At 39.5% G+C, this 17,490-nt stretch overlaps 1 protein-coding gene across 1 annotated transcript; it reads right to left on the bottom strand.

Moving 5' to 3' along the window:
- Positions 1-1,614: 1,614 nt before the first annotated feature.
- LOC118487242 (protein trichome birefringence-like 34) lies at positions 1,615-12,462 on the bottom strand. The gene is made up of 7 exons (XM_035983904.1): positions 12,080-12,462; positions 11,397-11,571; positions 10,668-10,864; positions 10,400-10,567; positions 9,774-10,036; positions 2,971-3,133; positions 1,615-1,687 (listed from the first exon to the last, which is right to left on the bottom strand). Exons 1-7 carry the CDS (start codon positions 12,460-12,462, stop codon positions 1,615-1,617), a joined length of 1,422 nt encoding a protein of 473 aa, XP_035839797.1.
- Between the last annotated feature and the right edge of the window lie 5,028 nt (positions 12,463-17,490).

The raw sequence follows: 17,490 nt of genomic DNA, 5'->3' as shown, positions 1-17,490 counted from the left end.
CATTTCCCGTTCTAAGGTAGAAATTCGATCCTTAGAATCAAGATCGGGAAGTGATCGGGAAACGGGATGTTTCTTGCCTCTATCGGCCAATTCATTTTCTTTAGACCGCTTACTCATCCGCTCGAGAAATTCCCAATCATCATCTTCATGATTGCTCAATAAAGTTCCATTGCTCGTTGACTAGAGGCGATTCCACGTCGCATCATCCAAACCACGTACAAAACACTTCACCAATTCCCACTTTTCTATTTAGTGATGTGGGCATTTCCGAATCAACTCTTTGTACCTTGTAAAGGCTTCGTGCAATGGTTCGCTTGATAATTGGCGAAAAGACCTAATTTCGTCTCTAGCATCATCGATATTTGCCATCGATTAGTACTCATCGAGAAAGACTTTTTGCATCTCACCCCATGTTCGGATACTATTCGCCGGAAGTGTGAGAAACCATTGCTTTGCCTTGTCTTTTAGCGAGAATTGGAACAATCGAAGTTTAACCTCCTCCAATGCAAATTTGTGCCCCCTGATAGTGTTACAAATGGAGGAAAACTCCGCCAAATGCGTGTACGACTCATCATTAGACCTCCCATTGAAATGGGGAAGTATGTTGATGTAGTGGGGTTTGCAATCGAACATTCTCTTTTCGCACACAATTGGAGAGTCGTTATCGGTGACCACCGGTCGAAAATGGTCATTCACTCCCTGTGGAGGTTGTTGACGACGTTGTGGACCGTTAACCTCTTGATTGACTGGCCTTCGATTATCCCTTCTATCACCTCCCTTATCACCTCTTCTGTTGCCACCTTGGTTACCCCTTTGATTACCTCCTCCCATGAAACGAGGAATCCGGTTAGGGTTAGCATTATTGTTGTTATTGTAAAACCCATCATTCCGGTTCCTTGGGTTATTGTTTCGTGGTTGGCGGTTATTTTCGTAACCGTCATTTCTCTTATCCCCGTACCCGTAGTCATCATTCCCCATGAAATTGACGTTTTGGTAGCCAAACTCATCATCTTCAAACCTCCTTGCATTGTAGATGTTACCCTAATTCACATACCCCCAATCTTCGTCATCATTAGCCCGATCATCATAATATCCCCCATCATCTGAATTTTCCGTATGCACATTCACATGTTCCCGCAATTGATAACCGGGAACACTATACGTTCATCATCAGGGATGGCATTCCTCAAATCGTCTATGTTGAAGAATGGGTCTTCGTTCGCGGGTTTTCCACGATCTCGATTACCTCAACGGTCGGAATTGACATTCTGGTCATCAAGGTTAATGGGTAAGGAAGTTTGTCGATGAAGGTTTTGTTTTTGGGGTGTTCTTTGGGTGTTGTTGGGATTTTGATTTTGGAAAGGTGGTGTGGGTGGTCCGGTGTTGTTATTACCACCCGGTCGCTCTTGAGGTATAGGTTGACCATTTTAGGCGGGATTGAAATTGCTTCGGTATTGAAATTGGTTCGGATTTTGGTTTTGGTTGAGGCTTTGGTTCGAGTTTTGGTTTGCCATTGAATCGGTTTCAATGGTTGTTGTGAATTATGGTGTTTGAGTGGTTTGATTAGAAGCAAGTGTTGCTTCCAATCGGCTTGCTAAATTCCTTCTTACAACTCTATCGATTTCCGGTTCGTAGACTAACGGTGAAGTCCTCCCGAAGTTTCTCGTATGCATACACTACCTGTAACCTGCACAAGTAACACACCCTCGTAACAAGGAAAAAGACAAAGTGCAAAAAGAAACTAAACAAATTAAACAGATAATCACGAAATTCAAACAATAATCCAAACACAAAGCGCATGCACTCCCCGACAACGGCGCCAAAATTTGATCGGAGTGTCGTGCTCCGGTCAAAGATAATATTTATCGTCCAAATTACCCTTAACGATAGCTAGTGGTAGCAAGGGGTCGAACCACGAAGAGTATGTGGTTTACGGATGGACTTTGAATGATTTGTAGAAATTATCACTTTTATGTTGCTTGCTATGATATATTTTTGTATTTTTGTTTTGTTGAAAGATGTGAATTTAAACTAGAAGAATTGATTTAATTGATTAACAACTAATGATTAACAAATTGCAAGAAATGAAAAAGGTTGTTTGAACAATGTAAAGAAAACAAGGTTCACACCCGGTTCGGTGATTGAAGTCCTAGGGTTTCTACACGTTTTAGATTCGATTCAATTGCAAACATGATTAACAAATTTAGTGTTACGAGGCTTAGGTGCCAAGAGCTATCAACGTCGTGAGTGACAGACCACAATGCACTTCGTTACCAAGAACATGTAAACTCTAACCTAGATAAGGCATAATTGCACATAAACATTTCGCAAAGTCAAATTTAATCTTCACTGGACAATTCACGAATACAATACCAATGCAAGACAATTATCATAAGTTTCAAAATCAAATCACAACTTGTCAAAAATCGAATCTCAAATACAATGTTTAAACCCTAAGAACTTACAAAAACCTACACCGGGGTGAAACCTCCAAGAATTTAGCCGCCCATGGGATGACGAACGCTATCACCGGAAATTGAGAACTCGAACATCATCATCTTGAAGCTTTGAAGTGGTAAAGATGGTGGTTAGGTTTTGGAATGGTAGATGGTAATGGATGGAAGGATGGTTGAGGAATAGGGTTATGGAATGGAAAAATGGTGTTGATTCAGTTCTTGCTTCGGTTGATAAAGATGATGGTAGGTGAAATTAGTGATGAAAAAGTCATGAGAATAGGCTCCCTAAGTGAAGATTCAAACTCAAAGTAAGTGTAACTCCTGTTTTGGTTGGTGAGAATTAGTTTTAATTCGTCAAACCATCAAAAATAACAAACAAACGCGGCGTCAACATGGAGGAGCCGTCGCCGACGGTGGATGTGTCCGTCAGTGACGATGCGTATTTTTCCCAAATGTAGCCGACGGTCAATCTCGTTGTCTACGAACGATTTGGACGACGGATCTTTATACATACCGTCGGCGACGACCCATATGGGCGTCGGCGACGGTGCCCAGAAGTCTGTTTCTCCATTTTTCCACTAACTTGAGTCCGGTTGACCCGTTTCGCGTCCCGGTGGTCCCGTTTTCACTCTGGTGACCCGTAAAGCTCCCGAAAAGCCCCTTAAACACTGCTAGAACTGCAAAACAAGTATATAATCAAAAGTAGGCTATTTGAAATTAAACTTATGTAAAAACATCAAATTAAAAAATTACAAGCACCGGTTTTCGACCACGTATCAATGGCGCACTTTGCACTTCGCACGCTCGCATCGCCGCGAGCCGCTTGAGAGCCGCCTTTGTATTTTGACCACATCCGCGTGGTGGATCACAGAGGCTGCAAGGACCAAGTGGTTGTAGTGGCATGCGGGTTCGAGGCGCGTGACGTGGCAGTTAGGGTGCATGGGTCCTGTTGGGGCATGCGCGGCACACCAGAGTGAGCCAATACGGCGCGACTGCGTGTCGTGCTCGTATAGGCTCATAGGTGACGTGGCGCACACGCGCATGGATTTGAGTTAGTGTGGCGCACGCGCGCATGGCAGTAAGCCAAAAGGACACACCGCGCATGGGCGTCCAGAACTGGGCGCGCGCACCAGTGTGTCTTGCGCGCACGCACGGAAGTTTCCAGCATTGAATGACAGTGCAGTTACAGTTCAGCTTCGAAACTGACGAGTTAACGGTCTTTGACTAAGAATTAAATGACGTATTAAATTGCATTGAAGACGTTTAATGCAATTTAAACCTCTCTTTTATTCCTTTTTGACTGTTTCGACTTAGGAGCTGTATAAATACAGCTCCATACCCAGTTGCAAAAGAGACCAGAAACAACAGCACCTACAACTCTCTCTACATTCTTCTGATCTTTTTCTTGGAGCTTTCAAGGTAGACATCGGTTTCCTGTGCCAATTCCGGCAGTACTTCTGCTCCGGCTGTTGTACCCTGGGAAACAAAACGAGTACTCCTGGGAGACTCGGAATTTGTTTTAAGGGAAGCATGTGAACACGTGCCTCAGCCACTCTGCTTCTACACCTTTCTTGTACTTTGGTTATTTTCAGTTGTAATTGTACTAGTTGTTTAGGCTTTCTTATATATGTATTGTAATCATTTAATAAAATTTGTTTTATTTTATTTAAATTACGCAAACGGTTCCTACAATTTTAAAACAAATTTTTAAAACCGTTCGTGTAATCAAAACCATTCTGTTTTATGACTCAAACCAGTTTTGATTCACTCAGTTTGTGTTTTAAAAACAGATTTTTTTTGTTGTTTTCTTCTTCAAAGGAACGACTTTGGTTGAAAACAATTTGGTTACTTCAGAACTTGTCCTAAATTGCTAAAAAAACTTTCTGACTTGGTCTTCAAAGTTGGACTTAGAAGCCAATCAGTAAGTTCTTATAAATTAAAAATTTTCTGTTTTTGGTCTTCAAAGTTGGACTTAGAAGCCTAAACAGTAAATTTATGGTAAAATTAAAATTTACTAGTTTACTTCTGGTTTTTGCGTAAATCAGAATTTTTGACTAAACTTTAAAATTTTAATTTTCTCAGCATGTCGAACGAAAATGTCAACGTTAACAACACCGCAAATGTTGTGACGGGAACCCCCCCCCCCTGAACGCCACCACTGTGGGAGCGTCCACAGTGGCTAATCACGCTGAACGACGCGAGAAGTTCTCGGGTCTACACTTTAAGAGGTGGCAGCAGAAGATGTTCTTCTATCTGGCCACCATGAACCTTGGGAGGTTCTTAACGGAAACCGTTCCCCAACCTGCGGAAGGGGAGACCAACGCTCAGGCTCTGAGCACGATAGAGGCTTGGAAGCACTCGGATTTCATTTGTCGAAGCTATGTGTACTACAATGTCAAGACTTCCAAAGATTTACGGGATGCCTTGGACAAGAAGTACAAAACGGAGGATGCTGGCACAAAGAAATTTGTGGTAGCTCGTTTCTTGGATTTCAAAATGGTTGATTCTAAAAGAATTATGAATCAAGTCCAAGAATTCCAAATTATACTACATGACATCTTTGTGGAAGGCATGACACTTAGCGAGACATTCCAAGTGGCAACAGTGATTGAAAGTTATCTCCTAGTTGGGTTGATTTTAAGAATTATCTTAAACACAAACGAAAGGAGATGACTATAGAGGACCTTATTGTTCGTCTTCGGATTGAAAAGGATAATAGAATTGCCCAAAAAGGCAGCCTTGCGCAGACTAGTGCTAGCGCAAATCTGGTTGAGCATGGGCAATCCTCTAAGGGCGCGAAGGGAAAGGGGAAAAAAGAAAAATAGAAAGCAAAGGCTAGCAAACTTGGACCGAAGAAAGGGGTTGTGAAAAAGAAACCTCAGACGTTCCAAGGGACTTGTTACAACTGTGATGAGCCGGGGCATCGGGCTAACCAATGCAAGAAACCAAAGCGTGAGCGTGCGCACATGGTGGATGAAGACGGAATGCCTTTGGTGGCAATGATTTCCGACAAAAGTGCAATGATGGATGAGGTCAATACTGTGACCAACACTCCAAAAGGATGGTGGGTTGATACGGGCACGACCCGTCACGTTTGCGCAATGATGGAAAAAGAAGAAGCCTTCATATAAATACTTGAAAGTGTGGGGGTGCCTAGCAAAGGTGATTGTACCACCTCCTAAGGCTCTTAGGATAGGACCCAAAACTATTGATTGCATATTTATTGGGTATGCGCATCAAAGTAGTGCATATCGCTTTCTTGTACATGAGTCCAAGAATCCTGATGTACACGTAAACACTATCATGGAGGTGAATCCTAACGTTGTGTCTTACTTTGAAAATGTGTTTCCTTTGAGAAGACAAACACATGCAACGTCATCAACACCTAATTTTGAAGTAGGTGAAAGCTCACCTACACCAGTTGATGAGGTAGTTCATGATAAGACACATGAATAACCTGAGGTTGAAGAAAGTGATCGTAGGCGAAGTAAAAGGCCAAGGGTTGAAAAATCCTTCGGTCCAGACTTCGTTAGCTATATGGTTGAGGGCGAGCCCAATACATATCGCGAAGCGGTTTCGTCTTCAGACGGACTTCAATGGAAAGAAGCAACAAGGAATGAAATTGATTCTATATTGCAAAATCATTCTTGGGAGTTAGTAGATCTTCCACCTGGTTGCAAACCACTTGGATATCGTTGGATATTCAAAAGGAAGATGAAAAATGATGGAAGTATTGATAAGTACATGGCTAGGTTGGTGATTAAAGGATTTAGACAAAAGGAAGGTCTAGATTACTTTGATACATACTCGCCGGTGACGCGCATAACCTCGATTATATTGGTTCTTGCTATAGCGTCTTTAAGAAATTTGGAAGTTCACCAAATGGACGTTAAAACCACATTTCTAAATGGCGATTTAGAAGAAGAGATTTACATGGAGCAACCTGAAGGTTTTTCATCCCCAGGTCAAGAGGGTAAACTATGTAAACTCGTCAAGTCTTTGTATGGCTTAAAGCAAGCACCAAAACAATGGCACCAAAAGTTTGATCATGTCATGATTGACAATGGTTTCAAAATAAATGAGTGCGACAAATGTGTTTATTTCAAAGACACAAATGAAGGTTATGTGATCTTATGCCTTTACGTAGATAATATGCTTATCATTGGGAGTAATGATAAAATTATCAAAGCTACTAAAAGCATGTTGAAAGCGAGATTTGACATGAAAGACATGGGTTTAGCTGATGTGATTCTTGGAGTAAAGATCATAAGAACCCAAGATGGTCTTGTGTTAAGTCAATCTCACTATGTGGATAAAATTCTTGAAAAATTTAACTCGGGAGACACGAGTGTAGCTCGAACTCCAGTTGATACATCCCAACATCTCAAGAAAAATAGGGGAGATGGAGTTGCTCAGTTAGAGTATTCAAGAATTATTGCCAGTCTAATGTATCTAATGACATGTACTAGACCCGACTTGGCTTACGCGGTGAGTAGGCTAAGTAGATACACCAGCAATCCATGCGCGGATCATTGGAAGGCTATCACGAGGGTGCTTAGATACATAAGATACACAAGAGATTATGGACTGCATTATACCCGACAACCAACAGTGATCGAAGGATACACTGGTGCAAACTGGATATCAGATAATAAAGATTCCAAATCAACAAGTGGTTACGTGTTTACACAGGGAGGAGCTGCTATTGCTTGGAAGTCTTCTAAGCAAATGGTCATAGCAAGATCCACAATGGAATCCGAATGTATCGCCTTGGATAAGTCAGGCGAGGAGGCAGAATGGCTACGTCAATTCGTGGAATATATTCCAAGATGGCCAAAGCCTTTGCCAGCCATATGTGTACATTGTGATAGCCAATCGCGATTGGTAGAGCTCAAAGCTTGATGTACAATGGCAGATCAAGGCACATGTGACGTAGACATAACACGGTACAATAACTACTCTCAACGGGTGTTATCAGAATTGATTATGTGAGATCAAAGGATAACATTGCAGACACGTTTACAAAAGGCTTAAGCAGAGAGTTAGTAGAAATGTCATCAAGAGGAATGAGACTAAAGCCCGTGGTAAATGGGAATATGAGGGAAACTTAACTTAGTTGACTGGAGATCCCAAGATCTAAGTTCAATAGGACAACTTAATCGTATTACCAAAAAAGGAGTCACTGTGGGGGAGTACCCCAAACAGCATAAAAGGGAATTATATACTTACTAGTCCATTCCAGTCAGTGACATTTAATTGAGGCTAAGCATATTAAGGTTAACGATTTCGGGAAATCAAATAACCATGATGCTTTTAATGATTCAGAGGAATCACCTTTCTTAGAGAGAAGTGGGGTAACTTCAAATGGATTTGTGGGGTGTGTAGATCCTAGAGCTCTCGCAGAACCAGGCTAGTGTTCCAGGACCATAATAGGACACGACAATGAGGGGTTGGCCAAACCAGGGAGAGTATTGTGTGAAGTGTATTGTCGTTTACACAAGTGGGGGTATGTTCAAGGACATCGCGTCTACAAACCGCTAGTAAGCTAAGTATGCTTCACAAAAGAAGGTTCAAAGGTAACAACCTACCTATCTTGCAATACTCAAATGTCGAAATTTATCGTTGAAAAGTGTAAGGAAAAGATCCATTTCCATACATGTGGGGGATTGTTGGAAATTTGATGAAAATAGCATTTTTCATGTGGAGGATTGTTGGAAAAATAGGTGAAAATAGCATTTTTCACAAATATAGGAAAATGATTTTTTCTTATTTTGGACTAGAAATAAATACAATAAAATGAGCGGGTTTTATATATTTATTTGTGCGTTTGTGTTCTATGTTGGAAGAGCTTCGCAACGAACTAAACCACGTCCAAAACGGAGCTAAGATGAATGAGATATCGATGCTCAAAGTTGGGTGTTTGAAACATTGAATGCTGAAACAAAAGGGAAAGTAGCACCTTGTCCCACATCGGAGGAAAGATGGAACTTAAATGGGTATTTAAGTGTGAACTCTCCATCCTTATTGTTTCATGGAAGCACACACTAAGTGTCCTCGCGAAGGGTGCGGAGCACCCTAACTCGCACACACTCGCTCGTGCGCGCGTGGCGTGGGTGATGAGGCGCAATGTGGCGCTTTGATGGCGCACTTTTCACTTCGCACGCTCGCATCGCTGCGAGCCGCTTGAGAGCCGCCTTTGTATTTTGACCACGTGCGCGTGGTGGATCATAGAGGCTGCAAGGACCAAGTGGTTGTAGTGGCGTGCAGGTTCGAGGTGCGTGACGTGGCAGTCCGCGTGCGAGTACACGAAGGCGTGCGGTTGCGCATGGTGCATGGGTCCTGTTGGGGCGTGCGCGGTGCACCAGAGTGAGCCTATACGGCGCGACTGTGTGGCGTGCTCGTATTGGCTCACATGTGATGTGGCGCACGCGCGCATGGACCTGAGTCAGTGTGGCGCACGCGCGCATGGCAGTGAGCCAAAAGGACGCACCGCACATGGGCGTGCAGACCTGGGCGCACGCGCACCAGTGTGTCTTGCGCGCGCACGCGCGCAAAAGCTTACAACATTGAATGACAGTGCAGTTACAGTTCAGCTTCGAAACTAACGAGTTAACGGTCTTTGACTGAGAATTAAATGACGTATTAAATTGCATTGAAGACGTTTAATGCAATTTAAACCTCTCTTTAATTCCTTTTTGAATGTTTCGACTTACGAGCTGTATAAATACAGCTCCATAACCAGCTGCAGAAGAGACCAGAAACAACAGCACCTACAACTCTCTCCACATTCTTCTGATCTTTTTCTTGCAGCTTTCAAGGTAGACATCGTGTTCCTGTGCGAATTCCGGCAGTACTTCTGCTCCGGTTGTTGTAACCTGGGAAACAAAACGAGTACTCCTGGGAAACTCGGAAACTCGGAATTTGTTTTAAGGGAAGCGTGTGAACACGTGCCTCAGCCACTCTGCTTCTACACCTTTCTTGTACTTTGGTTATTTTCAGTTGTAGTTGTACTTAGTTGTTTAGACTTTCTTATTTCTGTATTGTAATCATTTAATAAAATTTGTTTTATTTTATTTAAATTACGCGAACGGTTCCTACATTAATATCCTAAAAATCAAGAATCTAAAATGTCATATAACATATATAGTTTCATATTACACAAAACAAAATATTGTGTTATCATTTTGTTGGTTTTCTAGCAATAATTGTGTATTAATTAACTGGCAGTTTTTATTGTTGGAAAAATGTAAGCCAACAGAATCTCATTCCAAATGTCGGGAACTCCAGGAAGACACCAATGTGTACAATCAGAAGTACGTTGTGGGTTGTTTTTTTGCTCTTCCGTTAAGGGACGCCATAGTCTCCGATAAACCGTAGGGTGTGCATCTTTTCGATATTGTGTTAGTTGTGTTATGTTTATCAGTTGTACATTCACCCCTTTGGCTTTCAACTTGTTCAATGATGACTCTAATATTCTTAGCATTTGTGGAATCGTTCCACTTTCCCAGAATCCGTCAAGTGTCACCGGCTCTGTCTCTTTGTAACATGTTTCCTGGTTCTTCCCTCCCCAATCTTTAGCTCTACAAATTATGAACGAAAAAGAAATTATTAATAACAGAACAAAAGGCCAAAAGAGAGTAAAAAAGTTAAGTTTCTTTTGTTTGGTAGTTCTAATAATTTTTTGATTTCTAGGCGACCTAGCAAAATCATAACCTCTTCTAGGAGGTTTTCGAACTTGTTTTGGTTTCTAAGGAATCCGCTAATCAAAGGAGGGAACTCATTTTGCCATCTCAACGTATTTGAGAAGTTCACTTGCCATGTGAATATCTGGTGTTAGATTCTTTTAGAGTAGGGTAGTGAACTCCCAAAACCAAAACAAGTCCAGAACCCGTCCTTGAAACACATATAATTTTGCTAGAACACCTAGAAGAAAAAAATCATACTTTGAATGAGTTGCTGTAAGGCCCATGAAGAACATCTTCGTCTTCGCCGGATTAATATGTGTAAGTACCCATTTAGACCATGTTTTGAGAACCTTCTTATACGCACGCACATTATCGATTTCATCGTACACTTGATTAGGACCACCCAACACTGATCCAGGACCCTTCCTGAAATTTGGAATCAAAAGGACAGATTACATGTTAGTTTATTTGGCAAAATATTTAAGGTAACAACTAGAGGTTTTTCTTTACACTTATATGAACTTACAAGAGTCTTATAATGGGTAATCTCCACCACAGATATGTATTAAATACAACTATATCTGCATCAACCCAATGCCTAGCATGTTTCTCAATGGATTCGATTCGAACCGTTCGATGGTTAAGGCTATGATTTGATGGATCATCACCATTAGATTCGACCAGCATCGGAGCCCAGTAGTAGTCAATGGACATATTGTAGTCCTGTTATGTTTTAAACACTTGTCAACGCCCTTTACCATATATCAATACAACAAATATACTATAGTTTTATATTGTATGAATGTGAATATCAATTGTGTTACACTCAGTTTATATATTTAAACTAAATTAATCAAACTCTATATCTTTATGTTTGAATATGAAGAAAATGTGTAGGCTTAACTATTTTATTTTTATTTTTATTTTTATTTTTATTTTTTTGCTAAAGGAGACAATATACCGTCATAGTTTTATTGATAAGCAAGTCAAAGAACACAAAACTGGGCTAAAGATAGGCTTTCCTAATTTCACTACAAAACATGAGGGCTTTTAGCGACGGACATATCCGTCTCTTGTCGCACAGGAATTGTCGTCGACAAAGGTAATAAATTATATTTTCATTTTGGAGTTTGATCTTTCCATCCGTGACCCGTCGGCACTCACTGACACATATATCCGTCCTTGATTTTCATGGTCATTTTCCTAGTGCGTTTGTTGTAGTTCACTAAATAAAAGGTAGGACATATATACTTACCCTGGCCTGAAAGCTGTACAAGGTACGATTGAGACCAAGCTTAAGTTTCTTTTTCCCTGGGATTGAAGAATAAAGCATGCACATCATTGAATCCCATTGGTTCCTGTTTACCGAATCCCCCACAAACAATAGCCTTTTACCCTTTAGTCTCTCTACTATTGCTTTGCCATCAAGCCTGTTTATTTGACAAAACGAGAAAACATTAGAAACTACAAACAACATAGAATAGTATGCTCCTATAGATACACAAAGTGAAGTAATCATGTGGGCTGTACGACATGGCGAAAATGGTCATGCGGGCGGGCCTTATGCCTGGGCAACACAAAGTCACATGACCACTTTATAAAAGCATTATTAATCGTTTGATGTACCATTCTAACACGATATTGTTATGGACTAATACCATTGCAGGGTATGAGACTTGTCTCACATCGGTTGTATGGGCAACTGATGTGGGGTTTATATACCAAATGGGCTCCCTCACCCACCAGACTAGTCTTTTGGGTTGTGTTCTCCTGTTTGGTATGTAACAGATATATGTACCATTTTCGCCCTTTCATATATGGACTGACACTCAATTATTGTTTCATGAAGAAGTTAGAGCAAAAGAGAAAGACCTAGGGAAGTCACAGCCATGGGGTTGCCATCTCCATTGTTGATACTTAGAATCCTTTCTGCCATACGTTTGGCAAGCTAAATCACCATGCATTAAAGGGCATTCATCTTCTTTATACAATGGATAATGACTCTTGTTATCATGAACCCATCTGCCGGAGAACAAATCACAGGTTTCTATTAGGGAAGGTGGTGCGATTTTCCGCCTTCTTTGATGATCAAAACCTTGTGTCCTGTTCTTTTTACTAATATCATCTATATTTGCATTTGCAGTTGTAGATGTAATTGTAGTTGCATTAGTATGAGTAGCCTTAGTGTTGCTACTCAGTGCTTCTTGGTTATTGTTTCTATAAAAGCTTAAAGTTGCTACTCCTCCAAGGAAGAACATGACTATACTACAATGGAACATGGTCTTCATGTCCCATACCATTGAAGAATGCTTCTTACCCATCTCTTCCTCTCCCTCTCACACACATACACATGGAAAAATCAAGGATGGGAGGTCGAGTTGTGTAGACAGAGAAACAACAATTTTAAGCGAGAGTGATAACAATAGTTATGGTTCATTCTACTTATGCATGAGGAATTAAAAGGCTCAATTCGGATCAACCACTTGCTTGAAGTTCATTTATTTGATATGTATCGAGGGACTTGCATGTGATTGTCAAATCATAAATTACATTGACTTTGCCACTTACGCTTTAGTCTAGTGGTTAAGAGAAATTATCTCTTGTGGGAAGACAAAAGTTTAATCTTTGGGAGTTATAAGTATTTAAGAGGAAAAAAATAGCCGTTCAAAAGAAACATTGACTTTTGTAATTTTTATAAAAGTATCAAGATTTTTTATAAATTTGGTAAAATCATTTCAAAAAACAAAAGTCCAGAATTCGAATCTAATGCTATGCGGTATGGGGGACGTCCCCCCTCCGTCCAGGACCGGCGACGGTCCCAACACCGTGCCGCCCCCCTCCATCCCCGTCTTAAACGTCGAGTGCTAGACGTTAGAGCCGGCCCATGCCAAGACAAAAATTCACACCTTTTGAGGCCATTTTACCGTTTAAAAATTAAAAAAAAACAAAATTTCCAAATTCAAAATATTACGAACGGTTATTTTCCAAAAATTTACCCAAATCTCTCCTAAAACTACATAAATCCTCCCGTTTTTACACCATTTTCCCACTTTTTATCTACCACAACTCATCTCTCTCTCTCTCTCTCTCTCTCTCTCTCTCTCTCTCTCTCTCTCTCTCTCTCTCTCTCTCTCTCTCTCTCTCTCTCTCTCATTTTTTATAAACATCTTCCACTTTTATAAAATTATTTTCTATCATGGATCCCTTCAACAACTCGAACAACCCCAACAACCCGACCCAACCGAACATCCCGAATGTTTTCTCGGTTCCAGGATACTATCCGACGATCGAGCCGAACCAATTCTCTCAATATTCGTCAAATGCCTTTGCTGCATTCCAACACTCACCGAACGTTTTTGCTCAACCGCAACAAAGTCAAGCCCTACAACAATTGATGATGCGGGGTGCTTTTAATCTCCAACCCTTTCAACCCGAACCGAACCCGACTTTGAAAAAACTATAAAACGAAATCATGAAGAAGCATTAAAGTGGTTGATTTTTTTAAGTTTATGTTTTTTTAATTTATTAGGATTTTTTTAAGTTTATGTTTTTTTTAAGTTTATGTAATGTTTTTTTAATATTAATGAAAATATTTTTATTAATTTATTTGTTAAATGTTAAAAAAAGTGGAAGATTAAAAAAATAAAAAATAAAAAAGTGATGGGGTAGGATCATCTAGGATCATCCTCCAATTTCCACTAAATTTTGGGGATGAACCTTGGGAGGACTATGATGTGACGCCTAGGTAGCGGATGATGTGCACCATACCATGTAGCCTAACAACTTACAAAAGAAAATTGTATAAAGGTAAGACAATTGTTTTAAGAGTAAATTACAAAAATCGTCCTTTATGTATGCTATTTATTGCAAAGTGTGTCCTTTATCTTCAATATATACAAGAAACGTACTCGATGTTTACAAACCCTTACAAGTTATGTCCTTTAGCCTTAACTCAGTTATTTTGACAGTTTACATAAGGGTATTTTGGTCATTTTACTTTGATTACTAAAACAAACAATTATAACAAATAATAAATTAAAAGAATAATTTCCCCCTTTGTTGACCATTATTAACCTTTACTCTTTACCCCTGTTTTTCCATAAACACTTTTTTTCGATCATCTCTTCCAATTTTGTTTCCAATCAGTTCACAAATTCCCCCCGTATAGACTTCATTTTATTCGATCCTTGAACAAACATTGATGTGTTTTTGAGTTTCATGGCTGAAGACACCTCAAAAAATTTTGTTGATTATCTCTGTCATACACTTCACCAAAAAGGTATTATAACATACAAAGATGAAGTAAGAATCGAGAAAGGGGAAAGGATCAATGAGCAGCTCATGAGAACAACTGAAGACGTAGATCTGGTAGAAGTCTCTTCGTCTCCATTCACAAGGAAGAGGATGATGATGCTGGAAGATGTAGATCTGGTAACATCTTTATTTAGTGAACTAATTGTGTTTCAGAGTAGAAGTTTCTGATTCAGAGATTTATATACTTGTTGTGTTAAATAGTGTTTTACACTTTGCAAAACAGGAAAAGGATGATGGAAGAGGGAGTTGAAGAACACTTTCGATGGGTAATTCCTTCATTTTATATATATGTGAGTAAATTTGTGGGGCTGAATCTAGATTGGGTAATTCCGCCACCCATGACCACCGCTACAGCCCCGCCGGTCTTGTCCCCGTCGGTCAATTTCACTCACCCACTTCAAAATTGGTTCAATATAGTGTTCAACGATGGATGAGAAAAAACAGGGGCTTACGAAATGGGGCGAAATGGGTGTTGCAGTGAAGTGGTGGTGGTGGCAGGAGGGTGGCGGTGGTGGTGGCGACGACGACAGGTGGATTGTGGTGGTGTTAGGATTGTTAGAGAGAGAAGGAAAAGGAGGGTGCTGTGTATTTGATGTCTGCAAATATATACAAATAATTTTAAAGATAAATTCTTTTATTTATTGTTTTTTTATTATTTATTTTAGCATTTAGGTAAAATGACTAAGATACCCTCATGTGGAGTTCATTTGGTCAGATTTAACCACAAAAAATTAACTGAGTTAGGGCTAAAGGACATAACTTGCGAGGGTTTGCAAAGATCGAGTACGTTTTCTGTAATTATTAAAGATAAAGGACACAGTTTGCAATAAATAACATACATAAAGGACGATTTTTGTAATTTACTCTTGTTTTAACAAAGATTTTTGTAACTATATATTTATTATATAATAATTTAGCATGACAAATAATATAGTGAAAAATACAGAATATATAATTTAAATATGTGGTTATATGTTTTATTAGTTTTTAAAGAGAGAAGATTATGGTATTATCAGGTTGCGGTGCACGTACGTTTAGTTAGCTTTGGATCTCGAGTGTCAACCTTCGTATAAGTCGATGAATCAACCTTGAAGCAAAGAAATTAATTGAGCATGTACATTGGATCCAGTGTGAGGCAAGATGCACAAAGTTTCAACTTTAGTCCTATACTTCGACTTATATGCAAAAATGGATGTTTGTAAAACTAGATTGACATTCGGAAGTTGAGGGTAGGCAGTGACGGACCCAGAAATTATTTGCTGGGGGTGTGGATGAGGTGTTCAACCATATTTTCAAGGGGTGCGGTCGGGTTTTTTTGCCTAAAATATACACTAATTTTTTTTTTCAAGAGGTGCGGCCGCCCACCTGACCAAAGGGTAGGTCCGCCCGTGGTAATCAAAAGCACATCAAATGATTACATTTAAAAAAAAGTGAAAAACGGAGGGTAAAATGATTAATTTGTTTGGATGAGTGTTGATGGGCTTTTTGTGTGATTTGTGTTGTATATATATATATATACCAATTAATTGGGAGATAAAAAGGGGTTTTGATTTTGAGAAAAAAAAAAGATAAATATAGCAATTATTATTGTTCATTCTTTCCTCAATTGAAAGAATAAGGGGTTGTTTGATATTCTTTATGTCAGTAAATGCTACTGTTGAACCAGTAAGAGTCATGACTGGGTAAAAGGATCTAAACCAGTAAATGTTGAGCCAATAAGAGTATGTCGATGTGACAGTGGTTGGTGGTGGAGGAAGTGATGGTGTGTTGAGGAGATGGTGCGTGAGTGGCTGGTTGTGGTTATGAACACAAGCGAAGGGATAGATGGGTAAAATGGATAGATGGGTAAAATCTTTATTCAACATGTTTTGAAACTTAATGGGTAAGAGATTTGCTCCTCGATTAAAAGTTTTCTTCTGGTGAACCTGACATATTTAATGCTGACTAATTCAGAACAAAATTCTTAATGGAATCATTAAAAGGGTATCAAACAGTCCCTTACATAACTATTTATAGCCTTACAAAGACTTGTAAGCAAATAACGATTGGAATTCACATTTCCATCTCTAAAAATAATCATCTTTCACTAAATTTATTTTAAATTGTGTTTATAATCTAAAAACATCACATATATCATTTTCTATTATTATTATTATTATTATTATTATTATTATTATTATTATTATTATTATTATTATTATTATTATTATTATTATTATTATTTTTATTATTACTATTCATCATACTTAGTAAATCCAACTAATAGCAAAGCTAAGTTAGGGTATGAGAAGGGTAAGATTTAGACAACCTTACCTCTACCTTGTAGTAATAGAGAGGTTGCTTCCACTGAGATCCCGGCTCTATAGTAGTTTTGCAAAAAACCTTGGATATAAGGCACATAAAACTCTGCAATTAAGACAAATGTCGATTAATGCATGTACTCCATTGTGTTTCGCCTATCAATGCCACCACATGATGTATGATTAACCATCCCCCTCTTTTAACGGTATTTTCACGAAATTAGTAAAACAACGTTAAAATTAGTGCACTTTAACTCCCCCCACCCCCCCGCGAGCGCCAACACATATATACATTCACTACAAGAATGGAAGGCCTTTAGCGGTGACAGTTGTCGCCGCTATTGATAACAAATGTCGTTACTATTGACTTTTAGCGTCGACATCGCCGGTATTGATAGGTCGCTATTGGCATGCCTGTCGCCGCAATTGGTTTTAGACTTTTAGCGACGACATACCGTCGCTCAAAGGGTCGTCGGAATTAAAGTTGGTCGGTAAAGGCAATGGGCAATAGCAGCGACATGTGTCGCCGCTAAAAGTCTATTTTTTTTTAAACAGCAGCAGTGTAAAGCTGCACCCAGCCAGATTTACGGTCGAAAAACAGAACCTGCCTAATTCAAACAACGCAAACATACACGCCATGAACATATACTAAAGGTAATATAAATACAAAATACGTTTAAGTCCTACAATGTTTAATAAAATCCTACACTGTTTAATAAAATCCTACATTAAAAA

The sequence above is a fragment of the Helianthus annuus genome, chromosome 15 (assembly GCF_002127325.2).
Source record: "Helianthus annuus cultivar XRQ/B chromosome 15, HanXRQr2.0-SUNRISE, whole genome shotgun sequence".
Classification (NCBI taxonomy): domain Eukaryota; kingdom Viridiplantae; phylum Streptophyta; class Magnoliopsida; order Asterales; family Asteraceae; genus Helianthus; species Helianthus annuus.
This window is presented reverse-complemented; position numbering and strand designations above follow the sequence as displayed.

What these genes read in the sequence shown, in the direction of transcription:
- LOC118487242 (XM_035983904.1), bottom strand. Translation starts at nt 12,462, where the DNA reads ATGGGTAAGAAGCATTCTTCAATGGTATGGGACATGAAGACCATGTTC. An exon ending in GGTGATTTAGCTTGCCAAAC is followed by an intron (nt 11,572 to 12,079) that starts GTATGGCAGAAA and finishes TCAAATAAACAG; the next exon opens with GCTTGATGGCAAAGCAATAG. An exon ending in GCAAAAAAACAACCCACAAC is followed by an intron (nt 3,134 to 9,773) that starts GTACTTCTGATT and finishes CTTGTTTTGCAG; the next exon opens with TTCTAGCAGTGTTTAAGGGG.